This window comes from Electrophorus electricus, chromosome 5 (genome assembly GCF_013358815.1).
Source record: "Electrophorus electricus isolate fEleEle1 chromosome 5, fEleEle1.pri, whole genome shotgun sequence".
NCBI classification, from domain to species: Eukaryota; Metazoa; Chordata; class Actinopteri; order Gymnotiformes; family Gymnotidae; genus Electrophorus; species Electrophorus electricus.
This window is the reverse complement of record NC_049539.1, coordinates 2,152,047-2,176,428: the sequence shown is the minus strand read 5'-3', so window position 1 is coordinate 2,176,428 and position 24,382 is coordinate 2,152,047. Positions and strand designations below refer to the sequence as shown.

General features: G+C 46.0%; 1 protein-coding gene across 3 annotated transcripts in view; it reads right to left on the bottom strand.

Moving 5' to 3' along the window:
* tpk1 (thiamin pyrophosphokinase 1) overlaps nt 1-24,382 on the bottom strand; it is a 57,128-nt gene that overhangs the window by 3,346 nt on the left and 29,400 nt on the right. For all 3 annotated transcript variants that reach the window (XM_027028810.2, XM_027028811.2, XM_027028813.2), the window contains exons 5-8: nt 20,266-20,338; nt 18,000-18,095; nt 12,169-12,315; nt 10,159-10,270 (exon numbers count right to left, since the gene is read on the bottom strand). In XM_027028810.2, coding sequence (XP_026884611.2) covers nt 10,159-10,270; nt 12,169-12,315; nt 18,000-18,095; nt 20,266-20,338 — 428 coding nt within the window. The remainder of the gene's footprint in view (nt 1-10,158; nt 10,271-12,168; nt 12,316-17,999; nt 18,096-20,265; nt 20,339-24,382) is intronic.

Genomic DNA, 24,382 nt, shown 5'->3' with positions numbered 1-24,382 from the left:
TTGATTCGGAACGTTTCAGAACGCCTACCTGATGTTAGGAAACGTGTTCTTTTTCACGCTCAGGAGGAGATGGCGCCTAAACGTGCGTAACACCGTGGCTTCACCTGACAGGCAGATGGCTCTTGAGGCGTCGCCCAGAGCCTCGCGTCAGGACGCGCCGCTGTCTTGGTGCTGGAGCGCCGCGCCAAGCCCCATTAAGACAGCAGTCAGCCTTTCCGCGGGCGAAGAGAGGAGGAAGACGAGACAGGTCCGCATGCAGGGATTATAGCACTCTTCGTCTGCTGCACTGATTTATGCTAGGTGTTCGTCTTCGGTCGCGTCCTCTGGGAAAGTATACAAGACGTGGAAACCGGCTAGACATCGGCGCGTTTGCGCGTGAACTACAGAGTGTTTAAAATGGGATTTTTATGGGTTTGGCTATATTGGATTAGATTAAGATATCAGGAAATAAATCTTCATCAACAACCCTCGCCACTCGATTACAATCAACACCTGATGATACAGTGGAAACAGAAATGAGAGCACACCCGTTAATGATAACAACAAAGAATGTTTGCGTGTCATAATTATGCTTTCAGCACCGAAACAGCACTCTTAAGTATTCAATATTTACTGAGCAAATTACTGGCGGGCCTACAGATCTGCGGAGAGGTAAAAACTGCGCAGGAGTCAAGCTGCAACATGGCAGATAATTTGATCCCAAAGTGCATCAGAAGCGAATCCTGCCACTGTTATCGTCTTCGGCGGGGCGCGTTCACGCTGGCCGTCTGGCGCACGTTGATAGCGCCTCTATTAAATGTTTTTGGCCTCTCTGTAGGGTGGTTATAGGCGAGGGCAGACAACGGCATGCTAATTCACCCTTCAGATAAGAGGCACTTCTGGCCCTTCTCCGTCCTACTGGCTGTTTCAGCAGAGCGGAGGGCACAACGGAAGCCAGTGGACACAGAACCGACAGAGCGCTTTGCCTCGGACCACCACCGTCCCAGACAAAGAAAGTACTAGAAAGTACTAACAATCCTAGAAATACAAATGGTTTGTTCATAAGGATGCTTTGCCCAGAGTACATCAGCTTAGTAGATATTTTCACAGCCAAGTAACTGAATACTGAAAAAAATCCCTTTCACCTACAATAATAAATCCAGGAGTGCTGTATAAGGAGTTGACTAAACTGAACTTTCAGATGAGAGGATGAGAGAGAGAGAGAGAGAGAGAGAGAGGGGGGGGAGCATATATAAATGTCCATGTGATATTTATCTTTGAGAGGAAGCCATTATGGAGGACACGTCTCCGCAGCACTGCTAGTTCTGAAAGAGCAGAACCAAACTAGCCAAGACCGAGGACGACATCAAAGAACAACACCTAGTTTGTCTTTTGCACTTTGGTTGAGGACGTGAAACCTTTGGAACAGGCTGAGACATGCATATGAGGTAGAGAGAAATTTAACTAAAGGATAAAAGACAGTGAAAAGACACAGATAATACAGAGATAGTGAGCGTGAATCAGACTGCGACCCCGTGGGACGCTAAAGTGTCCCTGTACTGACCAGGCAATAAAAGACAATTGCACAGTCTGAATGGGGCTCTCACTCGTTACTGGGATGGTGGTACAATAGGTAGTTCATACTGACTACATCAATTTCAATATTTTGCGATATACAATTAAAAATGAAAAAAAAAAAAAGATAAATGAAAACAATGAAATATAAACAATGATCCTTAATATAATTGTGTGTGTGTGAAAGAGCGAGAGGGTTGTTTTAAAACTTCCATTATACTTTTAGAAACATACTGTGTAAAGTCAGTGTAAACCAGAAATATTCTAAACATAACCTCGTTAGGCTCCGCGACGCGTTAGGCTCCGTGTCGCGTTAGGCTCTGCATCCCAGCAGTCAGTTGTGGGGAGTTTTAAACGCTCCTGAGTCATGGTTTAACACAGCGTGATGTGAAGTTTGGTTTAGCCCCTCCAGAATTAGTCATCTTGCAGTGTGATTGTGTGGATGAAGGAACAGAAGCAAAGAACCTGTCCACCCAGTAATCTGGGGACAGCCTACGCTGCCTCACAATCATGTTCATATGCAAATAAGCATGTGAATCAGAACACTTTGACACGCTATTGCATTAAGGGGCCTTAAAACTGGCCCGGGACGAGGGCTGGGATGGACCGTCATGCTTAGAGAATTGCAACTCTGACATTTTTCCTAAATTGATGATACATAAATCAATACCATGGGATTCTGTTGGCACTCGTAACAATTCACAAATTTGCAATAATAACGGTTGTCCCTACAGCATAGTCCAATGACCGTAGCATTTCCATGGTAATAAGGCTGTGAACTAACATCAATATGGCTCTGCGTCGTTTCTCAGAACAGTGTACTGAACCGCTAACCTAAGCAGATATCAAGTCATGACACAGCTGTTTACTAAAGTAATTGGATTCTACGCGGGTCCGTGTAAACAGATGTGCTTCCAAACAGACTTCTCAGGTGGCCTCACTACTGAGAGACTTTAATAGAGTTCCCTTTATTTTCACCTTCGGAAGAACACAACATAAACTACAAAAGTAGTTAAGAAACGCCCTCACATTTATGTATCACATTTTAAATGACTTGGAATAGATTAAACACTGTAGCATGTAATTAAGATGCTTTCAAATCAATTTTTAGGAAATAATTAGTTTCCTGCTTGACTGCAGAAGCTGGTGTTGTTAAGGATCTGTTTGGCATACACATTTGGATTCACACTTTAAAAGTGCACTTCTATGAAGAAGAACCTTCACAGAGTGTCCAGCGGGCTGGAATGTCATTACAAACATCATGAATTTCATTTTGCCTTTGGAAATCCATTCGACTGATTATATGGAAATCCTACCTTCAGGGGACCCAAGCCAAAGCAACACACCCACAATCCCACCACAACATCCGCAGTGCCTTCAAACGCCCGTGTCAAACACTACACTGGGTCTCGACATCCCCAGATCCCTCAAATACTCATGTCAAACACTACACTGGGTCTCGACATCCCCAGATCCCTCAAATACTCATGTCAAACACTACACTGGGTCTCGACATCCCCAGATCCCTCAAATACTCATGTCAAACACTACACTGGGTCTCGACATCCCCAGATCCCTCAAATACTCATGTCAAACACTACACTGGGTCTCGACATCCCCAGATCCCTCAAATACTCATGTCAAACACTACACTGGGTCTCGACATCCCCAGTACCTTCAAACACTCTTGTCGAACATGGCAGGGCTGTGACGCTCACACACCTACGTGGTCTCTTCTCCACAAACCGTTTTAATGGAATGCCACACAAAAACACCACCGCGGCTGAACACAAGGCTATCTGTGCCTTATGTTGTCTGCTTGCCCTTTCTGGTCAGCTGGGGCTGGAGGCATACCGAGACAACGGGGAGCACTGCCCGGGGCGCTGCGGTTTGGGAAAGCGTAGGAGGAGGGGCAAGGAGCCCTTTTGATCTATGAAGCTGGAAGCAGCAGGGCTCACATCCGGTCTGCTCCTAACTGGAGGCGAAGCTCACGTTAAATCCTCAGCAGAGAGGCCTGCTCCTCACTCACCATGTCAATCACCTCCGTCATCAGCTCAACGCAACTTCCCATCAGGACGACCGAACCCAGACGGGGCTGAAACTGCGGCCAGTTGGACTAGGACCAGTAGGACCAGTAGGACCAGTCTGTGTGGGCAGTATATGACACTGTGGACCACCTCCACCTCCATAGTGGCTGCATTACAATTACCTCCACATGTGCACGTACCATGCAATGGAATGGTAACACACACACACACACACAGTTCCATATCAATGACTCAACCCACACGGGCTGCTGGGTTGAGGGTGAGATGGAGACATAAACAGTCCTACTGATGCAATGCAAACAGAATGGCACTGAAGGGAATGGAGTCAAGTCACAAACAGAGTGTGTGTGTGTGTGTGTGTGTGTGTGAGTGTGTGTGAGTGTGTGTGTGTGTGTGTGAGAGTGTGTGTGTGTGTGTGTGAGTGTGTGTGTGTGTGTGTGTGTGTGAGAGTGTGTGTGAGTGTGTGTGTGTGTGTGTGTGTGTGTGTGTGTGTGTGTGTGAAAGAACTCCTTGAGCTCTCAGTCTCACCTGGAATAAACTCATTTCCCCTCAGACAACTGCTGTCCAATACTGAAACAAACACAGGAGTGAAAGGGCGAGAGAGTGACGGAGCAAGTAAAAAAAAGACCAGACCGACGTATCCTTGATGACTGCCGCGGATCACGTTTACCTGAGGTAAAATAACATACATTAGGTTTAGTCCTTCAGACGTCCCCAAGGCAACAGCTAAAATCTGGCAGCCGAGCGGTAAACGTCCTACCCTGAACCCAGTAATCCCAATAAAAGGGTGGGGAACGTCAACACCTCCCCCAACACCCCACCCCTGACGTCTCATCTGATCAGATGTTACCATGACCCCTAGGAACAGGACATTTAAACGGGTTTCAGAACGCACCAGCTTTAGGAGCTCCGGCTTATTCACCACCCACAGAACACTCCCCCAGCGAGCCTTAATCACAAAACGTACCCAAACGGAAATATCCGTGACGAGACGACAGATGTGTCCGTTTGTGGCAGGAGCGTGCTGGAAGCTTGGAAGCTCAGAAAAAACGGCTCACTTTGTCCACAATGCACAGCAGATTCAGAAGCGCTCAGGATATTCAGGATATTCCACTGTCAGATTTGTTGACAAACTTCCAAGTGCAAAAACAAACTGCTTGCATAACTCAGTTTAGGCAAGTATGTATTTGAGGTTTGTATCTACACCATTTAAATAAATGTGAATACATAAAATAAAAGGGGAAAAAGTGCAATACATCCTATGAACCTCATTATAGTGCACGCACACACACACACAAGCACTCACACACACACTCACACACACACACACGTGTGTATATTATATATATATATATATATATATATATATATATATATATATAAATAAAATGCTTTTTAATGTCCGTCATATGCATGTATTACTCATACATAGTATTTATATGACTTCATAAACCAGGTTCTAAAGCATTATAACATTTATTCATAAGAAAATCATACATACTAAAGTTGTAATGCACTATAAGAGCTTCTGATGTACTTTATGCATTATGCGTTATAATGTGTTACAATACCATACAGCTCTGCTCTGTCAATTCGCCCTTTACCAACCAATTATTAATAAAAGTATATCACACATCATAGAGTATTGTGCCAGGTCGTTAGGTGTTTTTAAATGGTATTTAAATGTGAAGAATATTCCATATCCACTTTATTAGGTTCACCTGTTCAACTGCTCGTTAACAAATGTCTAACCAGCCAATCGCATGGCAGCAATTCGATGGATCTTGGCATGTAGATGTGGTCAAGATGACCTGCTGAAGTTCAAAATGATCATTAGAATGGGGAAGAATTGGGCCTGGTTGTTGGTGCTAGACGAGCTGCTCTATTTCTGAAACTGCTGAGATACTGGCATTTTCATACACACACACACACACACACACACATACACACACACACACACACACACACACACACACACACACACACACACACACACACCATCTCAAGGGTTTACAGAGAATGATCTGAAAAAGAGAAAATATCCAGTGAGCAGCTGTTCTTTGGGTGAAACTGCCGTGTTGATTCCAGAGGTCAGAGGAGAATGACCAGATTGGTTCAAGCTGACGGAAAGGCAGCAGTAACTCAAATAACCACTCGTTTCGACCGAGATATGCAGAAGAGCATCTCTGAATGCACAGCACGTCGAACCTTGAAGCGGACAACAGTAGAAGTCCACACCGGGTGCCTCTCCTGTCAGCAACCGAGGACAACGGAAGACTGGAAAAACATCACCGGATCCGACGAGTCTGGACTTCTGCTCAGACATTTGGAGGGCAGGGTCTGAGCTCGGCGTGAACAGTCCGAGAGCATGGACCCATCCTGCTGTGTCAACAGCTCAGGCTGCTGGTGGTGTCAGGGTGTAAACCTTAATACCAACTGAACATCATTTAAACACCACAGCCCACCTGAGTATTGTTTAAACACCACAGCCTGCGTAAGTATTGCTTAAATATCACAGCCAACCTGAGTATTGGTTAAACACCACTTCCCACCTGAGTATTGTTTAAACACCACAGCCTGCGTAAGTATTGTTTAAATATCACAGCCGACCTGAGTATTGGTTAAACACCACTGCCCACCTGAGTAATGTTTAAACACCACAGCCTGCGTAAGTATTGTTTAAATATCACAGCCGACCTGAGTATTGGTTAAACACCACTGCCCACCTGAGTAATGTTTAAACACCACAGCCTGCGTAAGTATTGCTTAAATATCACAGCCGACCTGAGTATTGGTTAAACACCACTGCCCACCTGAGTATTGTTTAAACACCACAGCCTGCGTAAGTATTGCTTAAATATCACAGCCGACCTGAGTATTGGTTAAACACCACTGCCCACCTGAGTATTGTTTAAACACCACAGCCTGCATAAGTATTGTTTAAATATCACAGCCCACCAGAGAAACGTGTCCAGCAACTTCCTGAATCTGTGAAATGAAGAATTAAGGCAGTTCTGAAGGCAAAAGGGGGTCCATCACCACACTAGTGGGGTCTACCTAACAAAGTGGCTGTTAAGGGCCGTGAAGCTTGTTACTCAAGACATTATAAAGCACCACGCATGCCTTTTAATGTGTGTAGTGCCTTTTAATATGTTCAAAGCCTTTTAATGTGTTATAATTGCATTTCTAAGCAAGTCTGAGAGTGACTGACGAGTTTAAGGATCTAAATCAGAGCAGCCAGCATGTAATATAGACGTTGTTCTAGCGCTGGTCTTAAAAGCTCAATCAACACTTGAGATATGGGATTCAGTGTGTAGGGTCTTCTATACGACCACCGCATAGGAAACATCCTCTCTTACACACACACAGGCGCGCGCACACACACGTGCATGGCCAAGAGGAAATAGCACCCTACTGAAATTTAAGATAATTCAACACACACACACACACACACACACACACACACAGACGCGCGCCTTTGTTCTCTGGCCATCCCTGCTGTGTGTGTGTGTGCTTGTGTGTTCAGGTGTTCATGACCCGGTCACCCAGAGCTGCGATCAACGTGAATCTGAATGACTAAGGTGATATAAAATCTTTATTGCCCTCTTAAGTTTCACTTATTATTATACGCTAATAAAAGAAAGAAAGAAAAAACGCCACCAACAAAAAAAGAACCAGCACGTGCCACAGTGACTGGTTCCGAGTGGGCCAGTGACAGCCGCCTTGATACCATCCCAACACCAGTGGGCCATAATCTCCAGTTCCAGTCCAGCATGAGAGGCCATGGTGAACTCCTGTTAACATCACTGTGATGAATCATCTACAACCTCTGTCACTTTCAGCATTAACGTCACCCCCCACATAACGAGCTTTCACAGCGGACATGCAATGTGAACCTGCTGGTGCACTTTAGCGGTCACTGGGGAAACCTTGACCACTGGGATTTGGTGCTCCACGGTGCAGGGGTGCATGTGGTTACTGATGGAGGCGGTCACCAGAGTGCGCGGGTACCGAGGCATATGGTTAATGAGGCAGGCGGACACCGATGGGCGTGGTTACCGAGGCAGGCGGTCACTGAGGTGCACGGTTACCGAGGCAGGTGGTCACTGAGGTGCATGGTCGCCAAGGCGTATGGTTAACGAGGCAGGCGGTAACTAAGGCAGGCGGTCACCAAGGTGCACAGTTACCAAGGCGTATGGTTAACGAGGCAGGCGGTCACTGAGGCAGGCGGTCAGCAAAGTGCACGATTACTGAGGCAGGTGGTCACTGAAGCAGGCAGTCACCAAGGTGCACGGTTACCGAGGTAGGCGATCACACCGAGGCAGGAGACAGCAGTAAGTAAAGGCATTCACCAGTCGGACGCGCCTCAAGGTCTTGACGCTCATCCACACGGAGAGTTTGGCAGTGACGTGCTTGTCTGACAGCCGCAAAGTCCCGGCTAAGAGCTCAGAATGAGTGTTCACATAATACAATCAGACGGCAATCAGACAGGTGACCCTGTTTTGTCTTAGGAAGTAATGCTGGTTCGTCCTTGCTTGTTATGTTATGTGCAGGATGTTTTGAGTACTACATTTTGGACTGTTTGACTTGCCGTAGACGATTTTTCCCCCAAGGCAGACTGCAGACATGACTGCATCTTTGATTTGTTTGTTGTGAACAGATGTCCGCACGGTTATTATTTATCCAGGAGTTGGTTCTGGATTCTTCCACGCACGGCCTATTTTTCAGCGTATATAGATCGGAATGTCGGCTCAGTCATTTAGCTCTGAAATCTCATGATTAGGCTCTTAAGCTCTTTCAGAAGCTAGAATGGGTCTGTACAATCTCTGTCAGGAAAAAAAGTGAGAGCACACGTAATCTTCAAGATACCACACATCCTACTGATACACACTCACGGCACAGAGCGTACGGAGACCTGCGTCCAACAACCAAACCAGCAGGAGCTTCTGCTGCTTAAAGATTTGTCTTTTATTTATTACGATGCAGACAGGTTCTGACACACACACCCACACACACCCACACACACCCACACACACCCACACACACCCACACACACCCACGTGTTCGTCATGCTCTCGGAAGAAAACCATTCCATTCTCTCCCTGCTCCCTGTCAACTCAACAATGAAAGCCGATTCGGCTGCCAGTTTCTCAGCCTCACACACACGCGCACGCACGCACGCTCTCTCACACACACACACACACACACACACACACACACACACACACACAGGCATGTGGCTCTACTTAAGCTATTCCTTTACAAGCACTCCCACTCCTGTGTGTGGTGTCTGTGTGTGTGTGTGAATTACTGTTATGTTTTACATACTCTTAAACTGGCTTCAGTGTTGAATACTTATGAAACAGTTTTCATAAGTTTCTGCGTTATGTATAAAACATTCATAACTGTCCTGAACACTTGTTTTTTACTTCAGAATAGTAATTATATAATAACATGTAAAGACCTCACGGCTGCTCATATGAAAATCCTGAGGGTAATTGTAAAGAGTCTTTTCTACTCTCCTTTAATTCACCATCACACAATCTGAGCAATCAAAACACAATGCATCATGGGTAAGGCATGGATGATACAGATAAATGGACTGAATGTGCCCATGTTGGATGGCTGTGTGAACTATGGACTGATCTCAGACCTGCCATGTACATGGCTGTGTGAACTATGGACTGATTTCAGACCTGCCATGTGCATGGCTGTGTGAACTATGGACTGATCTCAGACTTGCCCTGTGCATGGCTGCGTGAACTTTGGACTGATCCCAGAACTGCTGTGTGTACCAAGGACACATCCCTTCTTGCCCCATGGCCGCTACCTTTTACTCCTTAAAGCAGCTCGTCACAACAGTGGGGCTTTTAGGAGAGGACCAGAGTGTCTCGGGTGGTGTTTTTAACACCTTAAAGTCCCGTTAACGTTTGCAACAGGACCGGCCTCCGTAGTTCCTCCGTGAAAGTCCCACGGGAGCAGCCGGCGGGGATGGTTCTGGGAGACGTCTCGTGTCTGCAGATCAAAAGCAGAGGCGCGGGACGCACCTCCTCATTTCCTCCGTCCTCAGTGGGGCCGGGCGCCATGCGTCTAATGAGCGTAGGAGTCAGCGAGTGACACGCAGGGGCGGGACACAACTCCCACAACACGCTGCTCCCGATTTCAGTGCGACGGACCATTACAGAGAGCGCGGTGAGAGGCGCCAACTCACTGCGAATCCGCCTTAATCTCTGCGGAAACAGGCTGGACTTCTGGCCTCCGTGGAATTTATCGCGAGATAAATTTTGAGTCAAAGGGCTTTTTTTCTTTGGCCAAAGTGTGTCTAAATCTGGGCCTGCCAAGTCCACCTGCAGCTGAAACATCAGTGGTGGTTACCCCGAGATTGGAGCCGACAGCAGGCTCCCATGTTTCCCGCGCGTATGTAGGCCAGCGCCACGCAAACAGAACCGGCGGGGGTGTCTGCGAGGGCGTCTTCGGAGAGGAGCAGCGTACGCGCGCGTGCGCGCGCGCGCGCGTGTGTGTGTGTGTGTGTTTGGCACACAGGTGCCCAACTCACCCAAGTTCCACTTGAGCCCGGAGGTGGTGGTGATGCAGGGGCTACCCACGGGTACCAGGGCACACCAGTCTCCCTCCAGCCCTGTGTTCACACCCATCTGCACCTGCCTGCCCTGCCAGAAGAAACCACACAGTTCAAACACAGTCCCCCAGGGGCTGGGGTCTCTGATCGAGAGGATGCTGTGTGCAAATTGGCTGCCGCTTCTCATCAGGTGTGTGAACAAAAAAAAAATGCAACTAATAATAATAATAATAAAATAATAGTAACTACTACTACTACTAATAATAAAAATAATAAAAATAATAATAATAATAAAAAATAATAATAACAGTAATAATAATAATAATAATAATAATAATAATAATAAAATACTACTACTACTACTAATAATAATAATAAAAATACTACTACTACTACTACTACTACTACTACTACTAATAATAATAATAATAATAAAAATAATAAAATGGGCACCAGCTGAGCAATCACGCAACAGCCAGCACTTGCAGAGCTGCCTCCCACAGCACGGCTGCTATTCCATGTCAAGTGTGAAAACCAATCAGGTCCCATCATTTTGTGACATCCTCACCCGGTGAACCGATGTGCCAATCATCTGATCCATCAGCAGGAGGAGCACCACCCCCGGTCCACTGGCCCCGCCCCTCCCAAAACCGACTTAATTAGCCTCTCAGTTGTTCTTCTCAGCCGTATCCCGCCCAACAAACGCCAACGGTGACCCTGGGCCGTTCTTTGTCATTCTTCTTTATTCTCAAAATAACGATCAACATATTTAACCCCAAATTATCACATCTCTACAGCTATACGCACACATACGTGCACATCCAACCCACAACACCACCGACTCCACCCCGAGCTACACACCCGAATACGCACTGTGAATCTGCTAAGATATTCTTAGGACTTAAGAATGAATTACCACCTTTTCTAACAGGCTCAAGCTACAAAACACAGGGTTAGAGTCTGAGTGAACTGAGCACAAGGAAAGTTTGCCTTGGAAACGAAGAAAAATATACATCTTGGCTGCACAAATTAATATAACAAAAATAAAAGCATGTGAAAATGAGAAAAGCAAAAGCTTTTTTTGGCGTGAAAAGAATAATTTACATTTACTTCAATAATATGCCTTTTAAAGTCCTGTTTCTAGCAGTTGCATTTGCATGTGCGTACAACAACATCAAGGAGCTTTTACAAGCCTCTTAGTCTAGTTGTTGGACTTCACAAAGACACGCTTAGCATGGAGCTGCTTGCTTCAGCTGATTGTTTAGATTTAGGTTGTGTGAAGGCATATCCGCACATAAAGTCCCATCTCTGCTGTGTTTAGATCATATCCGCACATAAAGTCCCATCTCTGCTGTGTTTAGATCATATCCGCACATAAAGTCCCATCTCAGAGTGATGAGCTGGCCAGAGCTGTCTCTGTCTGTCACTCCACAGAGCAGCGGCATGTATCAGAGAAGCAGTCAACATGTGAGCTACTGCATGACACGAAGCAACACGCAACACGCAACACACACACACACAAAGCACAAGAAGCCATATACATAAACACACACACACACACACACACACACACACACACACACACTGCACAAGGAGGAATACACACACACACACACGCACACACTGCACAAGAAGGAATACACACACACACACACACACACACACACACACACAAAAACACACACTGCACATGAAGCAATACACACACATGTACATACAAGTTAGAAAAGTGTCACAGTATGTTTCACATCCACCGTTACCGTTAATCAGGAATAAAAATGCTGAAGGAATCACAGATTTGGTGGAGCTGCTAACAAAGCCAAATGAGAAAATCAAGAAGCAGAAGTTTGTTTCTCAGTGAAGTGTTGCTCTGGGAGATAAACGCTTCAAATCAGGCTGGAGTGGTAAGTGCTGCAATCAGTGCGTTTCCAGCACGAGCAGGAACCACTCTGATTACAGCTTCACAACGCCACGTTCCCTAACGATTACCTCTCGGAGGAGAACAGCCAGGGAGGAGCCTTGGATGACCACTACTGGAGTTGCTGTCAACTTCTGGGCGTGGAACAGGGTCTCCACCGTGGCCATGATCTGATCGAAGCGCCCCAACAAGCCGCCCAGGACGACTATGGTGTCCACCTGACAAAACAACAGTAACTGGGCTGGCAGGTGTGTGGTGAGAAGCTTTGTGCGCTAACAGTTGTTTTCCCACAGGCCAGTCAGAGCTGCGACCGCCAACCCCACCCCCGTGCCAAGCTGCTTTAGGAGAGTTTTGTTTCCCTGTTTCGTTACTGACTTCTACAAGGGCAAGACGACGGGAAAATGTCGAGGTGGCAGAAGCCGGGTGATTATTAGCTCCCGGCTCCGCTCGGCGGGCCGGTGCACGCGTGGTCGCGTCCCTGAGAGCTCTCACCTCTCACAGTGACACGGTGGTCTTTAAAGTGTAGCGATGGTAATCAACACATCACGTTCCCCCCCCCCTCCCCATGGGGCCATCTAAAGAGCACATCGTTAGAAGGAACTCGACACATAAATTGTACACATTACAGTGCCGGGGTAATTACACCGGCGTTCAGAGGAAATTACTCAAAATCTCAAGTGCACGTTGTGATATGAACCCTGCAGGTTTCTCTATGACCTTCTTCGAAGACAGCAAGGGAGATAACCTGAGAGCGAAAGCTGAAAAAAATGACAAAAGATAAGAATTATATAAGCTTGATAAATATTTGGCTATATTTTACCGTGGTAACCTCTGCTACAGCACCAGGGCGTGGCGACGTCGCAGGAAATTTTAAGGTCTTCTGCACAACATTAAAGATAATCTAGTAGATGCACATAATCTACTAGATAATAATACCAATGTCAACTAAGGAATGAAATCTCCAGACAAGGGGCTTCATCTTCTACACACTGGACAGGGGAAGTACACCTGAGGAATGCGTACGCATGTTTGGGAACAGAATACAGGACTTATATTCTATCCCAAGACATTACTGGTCAGAGCTATCCTTCCAGGGTCCTGGAAGCATACATGAGAGGTGTGTGTTTCCCACAATGCAGCCCAGTGGCCTTCCTAATAAACTCTCCAACGTCTGCCATCGCCAGTGTGCAGGGATTTTTTAAAAGTACCTTTAATGAATCAACACAAACATGTAGTTCCTAGATGTTTTAAGGCATTGATTATTGTCCCAGTGCTGAAAAAATGACAGTGACTTGTTTGAATGATTATAGAACAGTACTTTCAGTAGTTCTGAAATGTACTGAACGTCTGACTAAAGGATATTTACAGACAGCACAGACCCCTGCCAATTTGCATACAGTAATTTGCAGATAGTAATTTGCGTACAATAATTTGCATATAGTAATTTGCAGACAGTAATTCCTAAGGAAGGCTGGCCCCTGCTAATTTGCATACAGAGGGAATGATTCTGCCAAGACTCTCCGGCACTTTATTGGGTCTACGTTCACTTAGAAAGGAGGAATTCTCATGTCCAAATACTTTATATATATTATAACAACTTTGAGTTTCTCTCTGCAAGTGGATGTTAAATGGTTTGAATGGTGGCTTTCAACAGGTGAGGTTTTAACATTTTATGTCCATGTCCTGAGTTCTGAGCGCAGCATTACCCTGGAGGACGCGTTTCACACCCGCTGCACTTACATCGGATGATCGTCATGCACACAGTGACTGAACCTCGATTCTAAAACACGTCAATGACACCTTGGTAACTGGAATCATCTCTTCAGAAGATGGAAACAAGTATAGGCAACAGGTAGAGGATTCAGACAGAAGCCAGAGATAAGAGTTAGGGTTAGGGTTAGAGAGTGGGGTTAGGGTTAGAGAGTGGATTAGGGTTCAAGAGTAGGGTTAGGGTTAGAGAGTAGGGTTAGGGTTAGAGAGTGGGTTAGGGTTAGGGTTAGAGAGTGGGTTAGGGTTAGAGAGTGGATTAGGGTTCAAGAGTAGGGTTAGGGTTAGAGAGTAGGGTTAGGGTTAGAGAGTGGGTTAGGGTTAGGGTTAGAGAGTGGATTAGGGTTCAAGAGTAGGGTTAGGGTTAGAGAGTAGGGTTAGGGTTAGAGAGTGGGTTAGGGTTAGGGTTAGAGAGTGGGTTAGGGTTAGAGAGTGGGTTAGGGTTAGAGAGTGGGTTAGGGTTAGAGAGTAGGGTTAGGGTTAGAGAGTAGGGTTAGGGTTAGAGAGTAGGGTTAGGGTTAGAGAGTGGGTTAGGGTTAGGGTTAGAGAGTAGGGTTAGGGTTAGAGAGTGGGTTAGGGTTAGAGAGTAGGGTTAGGGTTAGAGAGTAGGGTTAGGGTTAGAGAGTGGGTTAGGGTTAGAGAGTAGGTTAGGGTTAGAGAGTAGGGTTAGGGTTAGAGAGTGGATTAGGGTTCAAGAGTAGGGTTAGGGTTAGAGAGTAGGGTTAGGGTTAGAGAGTAGGTTAGGGTTAGAGAGTAGGTTAGGGTTAGAGAGTAGGGTTAGGGTTAGAGAGTAGGGTTAGGGTTAGGGTTAGGGTTAGAGAGTGGGTTAGGGTTAGAGAGTGGGTTAGGGTTAGAGAGTAGGGTTAGGGTTAGAGAGTGGATTAGGGTTCAAGAGTAGGGTTAGGGTTAGAGAGTAGGGTTAGGGTTAGAGAGTAGGGTTAGGGTTAGAGAGTGGGTTAGGGTTAGGGTTAGGGTTAGAGAGTGGGTTAGGGTTAGAGAGTAGGGTTAGGGTTAGAGAGTAGGGTTAGGGTTAGAGTTAGAGAGTAGGGTTAGGGTTAGAGTTAGAGAGTAGGGTTAGGGTTAGAGAGTGGGTTAGGGTTAGGGTTAGAGAGTGGGTTAGGGTTAGAGAGTAGGGTTAGGGTTAGAGAGTAGGTTAGGGTTAGAGAGTAGGGTTAGGGTTAGAGAGTGGGTTAGGGTTAGAGAGTAGGGTTAGGGTTAGAGAGTAGGGTTAGGGTTAGAGAGTGGATTAGGGTTCAAGAGTAGGGTTAGGGTTAGAGAGTAGGGTTAGGGTTAGAGAGTGGGTTAGGGTTAGGGTTAGGGTTAGAGAGTGGGTTAGGGTTAGAGAGTAGGGTTAGGGTTAGAGAGTAGGGTTAGGGTTAGAGTTAGAGAGTAGGGTTAGGGTTAGAGTTAGAGAGTAGGGTTAGGGTTAGAGAGTGGGTTAGGGTTAGGGTTAGAGAGTAGGGTTAGGGTTAGAGAGTGGGTTAGGGTTAGAGAGTAGGGTTAGGGTTAGAGAGTGGGTTAGGGTTAGAGAGTGGGTTAGGGTTAGAGAGTAGGGTTAGGGTTAGAGAGTAGGGTTAGGGTTAGAGAGTGGATTAGGGTTCAAGAGTAGGGTTAGGGTTAGAGAGTAGGGTTAGAGAGTAGGTTAGGGTTAGAGAGTAGGGTTAGGGTTAGAGAGTAGGGTTAGGGTTAGAGAGTGGGTTAGGGTTAGGGTTAGGGTTAGGGTTAGAGAGTGGGTTAGGGTTAGAGTTAGAGAGTAGGGTTAGGGTTAGAGAGTGGGTTAGGGTTAGGGTTAGAGAGTAGGGTTAGGGTTAGAGAGTGGGTTAGGGTTAGAGAGTGGGTTAGGGTTAGAGAGTAGGGTTAGGGTTAGAGAGTAGGGTTAGGGTTAGAGAGTAGGGTTAGGGTTAGAGAGTAGGTTAGGGTTAGAGAGTAGGTTAGGGTTAGAGAGTAGGGTTAGGGTTAGAGAGTGGGTTAGGGTTAGGGTTAGAGAGTGGGTTAGGGTTAGAGAGTAGGGTTAGGGTTAGAGTTAGAGAGTAGGGTTAGGGTTAGAGAGTGGGTTAGGGTTAGAGAGTGGGTTAGGGTTAGGGTTAGAGAGTAGGGTTAGGGTTAGAGAGTGGGTTAGGGTTAGAGAGTAGGGTTAGTGTTAGAGAGTAGGGTTAGGGTTAGAGAGTAGGGTTAGGGTTAGAGAGTGGGTTAGGGTTAGAGAGTAGGGTTAGGGTTAGAGAGTAGGGTTAGGGTTAGAGAGTGGGTTAGAGAGTAGGGTTAGAGAGTAGGGTTAGGGTTAGAGAGTGGGTTAGGGTTAGGGTTAGGGTTAGAGAGTAGGGTTAGGGTTAGAGAGTGGGTTAGGGTTAGAGAGTGGGGTTAGGGTTAGGGTTAGAGAGTAGGGTTAGGGTTAGAGAGTGGGGTTAGGGTCAGAGAGTGGGTTAGGGTTAGGGTTAGAGAGTAGGGTTAGGGTTAGAGAGTGGGTTAGGGTTAGGGTTAGAGAGTAGGGTTAGGGTTAGAGAGTAGGGTTAGGGTTAGAGAGTGGGTTAGGGTTAGGGTTAGAGAGTAGGGTTAGGGTTAGAGAGTAGGGTTAGGGTTAGAGAGTAGGGTTAGGGTTAGAGAGTGGGTTAGGGTTAGGGTTAGAGAGTAGGGTTAGAGAGTAGGGTTAGGGTTAGAGAGTAGGGTTAGGGTTAGAGAGTAGGGTTAGGGTTAGAGAGTGGGTTAGGGTTAGGGTTAGGGTTAGAGAGTAGGGTTAGGATTCGAGAGCTAAGCATATGATTATGAATCCATAATCATATGATGGAGAAGGTTTTTAATTTCAGGACGCGTAGCTCCCATCTGAAGCCCGTTATATTAAACGGAACAGAGGCAGAAATTATGGCCTCTTTTAGCATCTGAGGAATTGAGAGTTCACCTCACCTTTCATGGCAAATGAATATTAACAGTTTGATTACGAAAGTTCAAAAGTGTTTGGATTTTGTTAGGGATTTTTAAGAAAGCGAGCTGAACGTAGGAATCCTGAGAGGATTTTCACATATTCCATATTAGTCTGGTGTGGGAATTTAAATCGTTCTGGTCGGAAAGCTCTGGAAAGAGATGTGTGTGCAGCAGAGGATTATGGGTGCTGCGCTTTCCCATTTAGAATCTCTGTACACGCAGCGCGAATGTTCACAAGCATTAAACATCCTGGCAGATAGATACCATCCAGCAAGAGAAATCTTCATTCTCCGGTGCTCTGGGAACCGATACACGCTGAATAAGTCAAGAATGGCAAGACCGTGCAGTGGTTTCTCTGGTCTGGCCTGCTGAGAAGCTCCACATCCAGAAGCGAGCACCAGCCGAGACGGCGAGAGAGACGCAACAGTACCGACGGTGAGCCCCACCCAAAGCTGAGAGGTAAGCCGCTTTTGGTCCTGACTGATCTCCACTCCCACTCACACAGCATGGCAAAGGTTTACATACGGCTGGGAGGAGGAAAGGAGGAGGCAGGAGGAAAGAGAGAAAAGTGCCACGCGCACGCGTGCGTGTGTGTGTGTGTGTGTGTGTGTGTGTGTGTGTGTGTGTGTGTGTGTGTGAGAGAGAGAGGGTCAGCAGAGTGAGGCCCTTTAGACAACCTTTCAAAAGTCCATATTCAGACAGTGAGCTCAGGAGAGCAGCAGTATCTCTCTCACACACACACACACACACACACACACACACACACACACACACACCAACACCAACACAAACACAAACACACACACACACACCCCTTTTCTGACAGCATGTGCGAAATGTGAATTCACACCAATGCTAAAGTCGACAGCTCAGACACACAACGGTGTATGCCCCCGCGTGCCTGCGTGTGCATGGTGACGCAGAGCTGGTAGTTCTCCCTATGGATGAGAAGCACAGGCTAGAAGCACCAAGCCAACCACCTTTCTTCACCTCAGGCCTGACGTCCAGTCCCTTCTGACTCCTTCCTCCACGGCGTCCCCTCTCTGGTTCCCTGTTCTACACCTTTACTTCAGTCTGAAGCCTTGCAGGCACTGACAGGCCGTTGGCAGGAGTGATGGGGCTTTGAGAGGCTGGTAGGTTAGATTACAGGAAGAGCAAGGAAAGTCTCCACAGATTGGAGGGAGGAATCGGTGTGGAAGGGGCTGAGGGCCAGCGGTACCTTCAGTCGAGTCCTGTCCAGCTCCTTCACCATCAGGTCCAGGCACTTAGTGAAGTCCGTCATGTCCTGGTCAGCCGTTTCAATCAGCCTGCAGTTCTGCGGCCACGCAGGTTTCAGGAAAACGGACACAACCGACTTCCTTAAAACATCCGCACAACACACACGGTTCCCTGCCTGCTTCCCCGAGTCTGGATATCAATGTACTGGCAAGTGAACACATTCACTACATGTGGAGGATCAATACTTTCAAATGGTTCATTTAAATGTGAATTGAATTTGAATTTGAATCAGTTTAATCTGAACATCTGTCTTTGGCTGGTGGCGTTTATTTATGATGGTTTTAAGGATTAAATTATTAAGAAGTAATTTCTGGAAGCAACGATAAGAAAATAAGGAGCTCTGTCAGGTGGCGGAGTCTTTGGTTGGGAGAGCTCTTCCAGGTGTTGGCGGGGCTCTGTTCTGCTTCAGTAGGGGTGTCGGGCGGGGCTCTGTTCTGCTTCAGTAGGGGTGTAAGGCGGGGCTCTATTCTGCTTCAGTAGGGGTGTAAGGCGGGGCTCTGTTCTGCTTCAGTAGGGGTGTCAGGCGGGGCTCTATTCTGCTTCAGTAGGGATGTCGGGCGGGGCTCTGTTCTGCTTCAGTAGGGATGTCGGGTGGGGCTCTGTTCTGCTTCAGTAGGGGTGTAAGGCGGGGCTCTGTTCTGCTTCAGTAGGGGTGTAAGGCGGGGCTCTGTTCTGCTTCAGTAGGGATGTCGGGCGGGGCTCTGTTCTGCTTCAGTAGGGATGTCGGGCGGGGCTCTGTTCTGCTTCAGTAGGGGTGTAAGGCGGGGCTCTATTCTGCTCCAGTAGGGGTGTAAGGTGGGGCTCTATTCTGCTTCAGTAGGGGTATAAGGTGGGGCTCTATTCTGCTTCAGTAGGGGTGTTGGGCTGCCTGCGTTTGGCTCATTTTCATTCAGACAGCCACGTCTGCCTGAACTCCAGCCACCCTGTAGCTTTGCTGATTGGAAATCACTGTGCGTAAAACTGAACGCACCTCTGTCAACGTCACTTTGAGCTGGGGCTGACGTTAGTTACTTCACGCTGTCTCAAAAACACTCCAGAGCTCTAATCGTCAGACTACTTATAAGCATGCAGACACATTCAGACACATGCTGATACATGAGAATTGGTAGTGCATCCACTTTTGAAACTTATTAAGTTATATCAAAGCTTTTATACAGTTTTTAGACTTATCTGTTTGTGGGATATTTAAATGACCACTGATCCTACACATGTGCAATTTCATACTACTATTGAGTAACTGAAACTCTAGTACTTATTGTTTGGTGGTGTTTGTTATTGCACTTATTGTCTGAGATAGAGCTAATGCTTATTTTGCACTTCTAGGTATCAGCATTGAGTCCTGTATTTCATTGAGTCCTGTATTTCATTGAGTCCTGTATTTCAGCAGCGTTCTAGTTATTGAACCATCAGTACTGACTAGGATGTGTTCTATGAGTAGAAGACAAAGCACTTTTGTAAGACGCTCTGGAGAAGTGCGTCTGCTAAATTCCGTAAATGTTTTCGTCCACATGGTTTATAAATTTGAAACAGAGCCACCATCCAAACTAAGACATTTGATGACACTGAAAAAAGCATCTACAAGTAAATGTGGGTAAGATTTGACACTGATATGTAGGCAGGTCTTTGACAGCACGATTTAAACACTTTCACATTTAAGAAACCTTCAGAGGCTGAAATGCTGTGATCACACTGAGAAATGAGGTTTGGGAAGGTGGTGGGGAAGGTGTGTGTGTGTGTGTGTGTGTGTGTGTGTGTGTGTGTGTGTGTGTGTGTGTGTGTGTGCGCGTGTGTGTGTGTGTGCGCATCTGGGCGTCAACCTGCACTGTGAAATCTGCATTTCACATAAATGGAATGTGCATTGTACTACAAGGAGCTAAAATTAGTCTGGCATCTCTCTTCCATATTCATAAGCGCATGGAGTCCTAGCCTAGGTAGGAGTACACTAATGTAGGTAATATTCTATAATGATCTCTTCTAATTGCATATAATTATGTTTTTAGCCATTTTAGAGGAAAATTAATTATATGGAAAATTATGAATTAGAGGGGCAGGTGAGTGAATGAGTGTGTGTGTGTGTGTGTGTATGAGTGTGTGTGTGGTGTGTGTATGTATGAGTGTGTGTGTGTGAGTGTGTATGAGTGAGTGTGTGTGTGTGTGTGTGTGTGTGGTGTGTGTGTGTGTGTGTGTGTGAGAGAGAGAGAACATACCTTTTGTGAGTAGAACGTCTTGACCTCTGGTGTAATGGAATCAAAATCTCCACTTATGTAGTCTGGTAAAAAACTTAATGTGATATGAGAGAGAGAGAGGGAGAGAGATGGAGAGAGAGACAGAGAGGGAGAGAGAGGGAGAGAAAGAGGGAGGTAAAAAGTACAGTATCGTTACAGAAGTTGTGAGTTCTTTACTGATCAGAAGAGAAGCCATGTCCAACAGAGACAGGCGTCCAACAGGGTCTGCTATTCTCCAGAGCAAGTCTGTCCTCAAACTACAAACACTGCAGACAGCCTTCCCTCACACACACACACACACACACGCACACACGCACACACGCACACACGCACACACGCACACACGCACACACGCACACACACACACACACACACACACACACAGCTGATGTAGACATTTGAGCGCTAAACACAAGGCTAGATTTGTTCTACTCTCATCCACCTTTCTTGCTGCACAGGGACTGAGAGGGGCCCTAAAAAACCTTTAGTACATTAGCTCAGATTTGTTTCATTGAGGCCCAGTGTCATGTCTCATCTTGGGGCCCAGGGAGATCCGTTTTCATTTGTGCCTACGGAGATCATTGGGGCCAATTGTGATCTCTTTTCATTGGGGCCCAAAATCCCTTATAGCGCCATTGTAGTCAAGGACATTTAATGTCATTCACCGACATTTAAAGGTACATTTGGCATGTAAGCAGGTCTATTATCACAGGTCTATTATCACAATCCCACAATGGCCTCTCCATTCTGCCTCTAAATAAATTTAACTTGGATGATGAGATCCAAAACATACCACCTAAACATATCGCACAATCTATTAAATACCTTGGTTTACATATCTCCTCAAATACAAATGATTTGTATAAACTTAACCATGTTCCTTTAATGCAAGAAATAAGAAAGATTATTAACTCCCACTATCTCTAATTGGTTGAATATCAACAGTTAAAATTAATGTCCTTCCTAAAATTAGTCATTTGTTCTCTATGAACCCTGTTACCCCACAGGCTGGTTTGCTTCTCTTCACAAAGTAAATCACTAAATTAAATTAGAAGCACCAAAAGTCTCAAATCAAATTAACAAAACTCCACACGCCTACACATTGTGGGAGGACTTGGACCTCCAAATTTGTGTTACTACTTTTTATCACATCAGACACTGGACAAGTAACTCAAACCAACTGTTGTTAGACATCAAGGACAGCTTCATTCAGGAACTGGACATCAACATCCCATTCACAGAAGAAACTATAAAAAACACACTTATAAACACAACACAATAAGGACTGCTTTGAATTCTTGGTGGGATTCAAACAGAATTCTTAATTACAGCTCCACTCCCTCTGATCAAACTCCTTTACGGAACAATCCCATTTTTTGAATAAATCAGAAGCCCTTTATGTTCTCAGTCTGCAGGCAGCGAGGTGTCACTAGCCTAGGAGAGATTCTCTGGGGGTTCGCTCATGGCCTTTGAAGACATCAAGGAAAAATACATCATAACGGATAACGGTCACTTTCAGTACATACAACCCAAAGATGTTCTTAAGAAGGCAGTTAATAGCAGAGACTTTTGTGATCACCCTCCCCCCCACCCCCCAAAAAACCCTACACTGCCGTAATCCGTAGAAATTGTCACAAACGTATATACTCATAGCATCCATTGATCGCTCTATTTCACTCCTAGTTGAGAAACGGACCTCAGATATAAAAGAACTATGTAATCTTAACTGGCAAATGATATGCAATCAAAAAATGACCAGCAATTCAAAAATCCAGTCAATACAATTTAGAATCCTTCACAAAACCTCCATCATGTCATCCAAACTACACCGTATGGGTTTAGTCCCAGAACCTCCATCACATCCTCCAAACTACACCGAATGGATTTAGTCCCCGAACCTCCATCACATCCTCCAAACTACACCGAATGGGTTTAGTCCCCGAACCTCCGTCACGTCCTATAAACTACACCTTATGGGTTTAGTCCCAGAACCTCCGTCAAGTCCTATAAACTACACTGTATGGGGTTTAGTCCCAGAATCATCGTCACGTCCTATAAACTACACCGTATGGGGTTTAGTCCCAGAATTTCCATAATGTCCTCTAAACTACACCGTATGGGGTTTAGTCCCAGAACCTCCGTTACGTCACGGGGGAAAAAAAGTGAATGTGGTATGGCCAAGGAATACTGACACAGAGAAAAAAATATGAAAGAAACGACCATCCCATAGTAACCCTGCCCCTCAGTGTGTAGAGCATGTGCATTAGCTATCAAAAAATAACATTTGTACTTAAAAGAGGTTCATTTACTTAAATCAGTTGGGATAAATCCTTCTGTGTCCCATCTGGTCCCACAATGGCCCAGGTCCAGACTACTAGATTTAAAGTGTTGGCTGCATTACTGCAGCTATGTGAGTGTTGAACCTCTCTGTCTGCACGCTGTCCCTCACAGCTGGACCACGACCACAAATAACCTTCACTCTGCGTGCGTCAGCGGGCCCTTTAAAGCACAGGTAAATGAAAGCTTCCTCCTGACATTCCACCTGCAAATGTCACTTTCCTCAGTATCTGCTGGCAAAGGTCCAGCCCGGGGCCGGATCCGCACCCTCTCCCGTTCAAATGGAAGTGTCGCTCAAGGTTAACATTAATGCATAATACAGGAACGGTTGTAAACGAACTCAATTTAGGGCCCGTGTGCTCACAATTACCGTCACGGGATGGAGCTGCTCCAAGACAGGGAGACTGAAATAACCCGGAGCATGTGAGCGCGCAACACCTGTCGCATCTTATGCCTGACGCGGTTTGTCACAGAGCAGAGGCAGCACATGCTCGCGAGCCTTCTCTGTTGCACTCCGGCCAAAACGACACAGGTGTGCGGCTATTTAGAAAAGCCGCTTTCAAGCAACAATAAATATCAGATTTGAACACAACCTTTTGGTTTTGAGATTTTAAAAAAAGGCTGCTTACTTGGAATTCTCTCTCCTGATGTTGTAGCACATGCAGCTGTAGGCTAGCAGAGATAGCTTAACGAGCATCAGACAAGGAGAAACTTTTTCTCCTTCAAAGTTTAGCTTCAAGCCTTTTATAAATGTACCTGGCTCTAATATTCAAATGAGTTTAAAAGCCTGTGTCAAATTAATCCATGTTTCCACTAAGAAAGCAATTAAGTCTGTAACAAAAATACTAGTAGTATAGTAGTGCATGAATAATAAACCAAAACAGCGTTGTCAGTGCGTAAATAAAGTGTTGCCCTTCCCTGCCTGATCAGTAGTAATATTAGGGGCAGATGGTTGCAGCCCAGGGCCTTTACATGGAAACGTTTCCTCTGCTCCAAAACACCTGGTTCATTTCAGCTCACGATCAAGGCCCTCAGGATTATGCATCAGGGATCACACAGACCTAAATGCGCACAGCACAACAAGTCCCGCGGCTGCAGAGTACCCTCATGTCTTAGCGAGCCGATGGCCTGCTTGCGTCTGCACGAAGCTCGGACCCAATCCTCCTCCTGGTGTCACGGGCTCATTTCCAAACGTAAGAAGCCCGTTGAGTCTTGGCCCAGACCTTCTGAATCAACGTGGACAATGGTGCTCTGATTACACCCGCAGGTACAAGAGCCTATCCATAATCAACCAATCAGATCGCTCAGCGAGGTCAAAAACAGGCAGCCCTTCATAACCAAATGGCATCGATGACAGCGCCAAACACCAGCGCGGCTCTGCTGCTCGTATATGGCAGTACCGGGAGACCAAGCAGGGATGCACCACTCTGGCTTTTTCATACATGTGCACACACATTTTTTTTACGGCCCTTATATATCAACGTGTAACAGTTCAGCAATCGTGTTTCACTGCTCAATTAATGCTTGATAGCTCAGCTATTACATGTTGTGGCAGCAGAGTATGTGGTACGATACAGCTTAATTTATTACAGAACATGTGGTACTCTGTGCCACAATATTTAATAGAATGTTTAATAGGTTCCAACAGCCTGATGTATTTCGTAATAGAGGTAAAAGCAGATTGAAAAAGAGAATGGAAAGAAAAGGAGAGAGAGAAAGAGCGAAAGACAGAAGAAAAAGAAAAACCGAGTGCATAATTAAT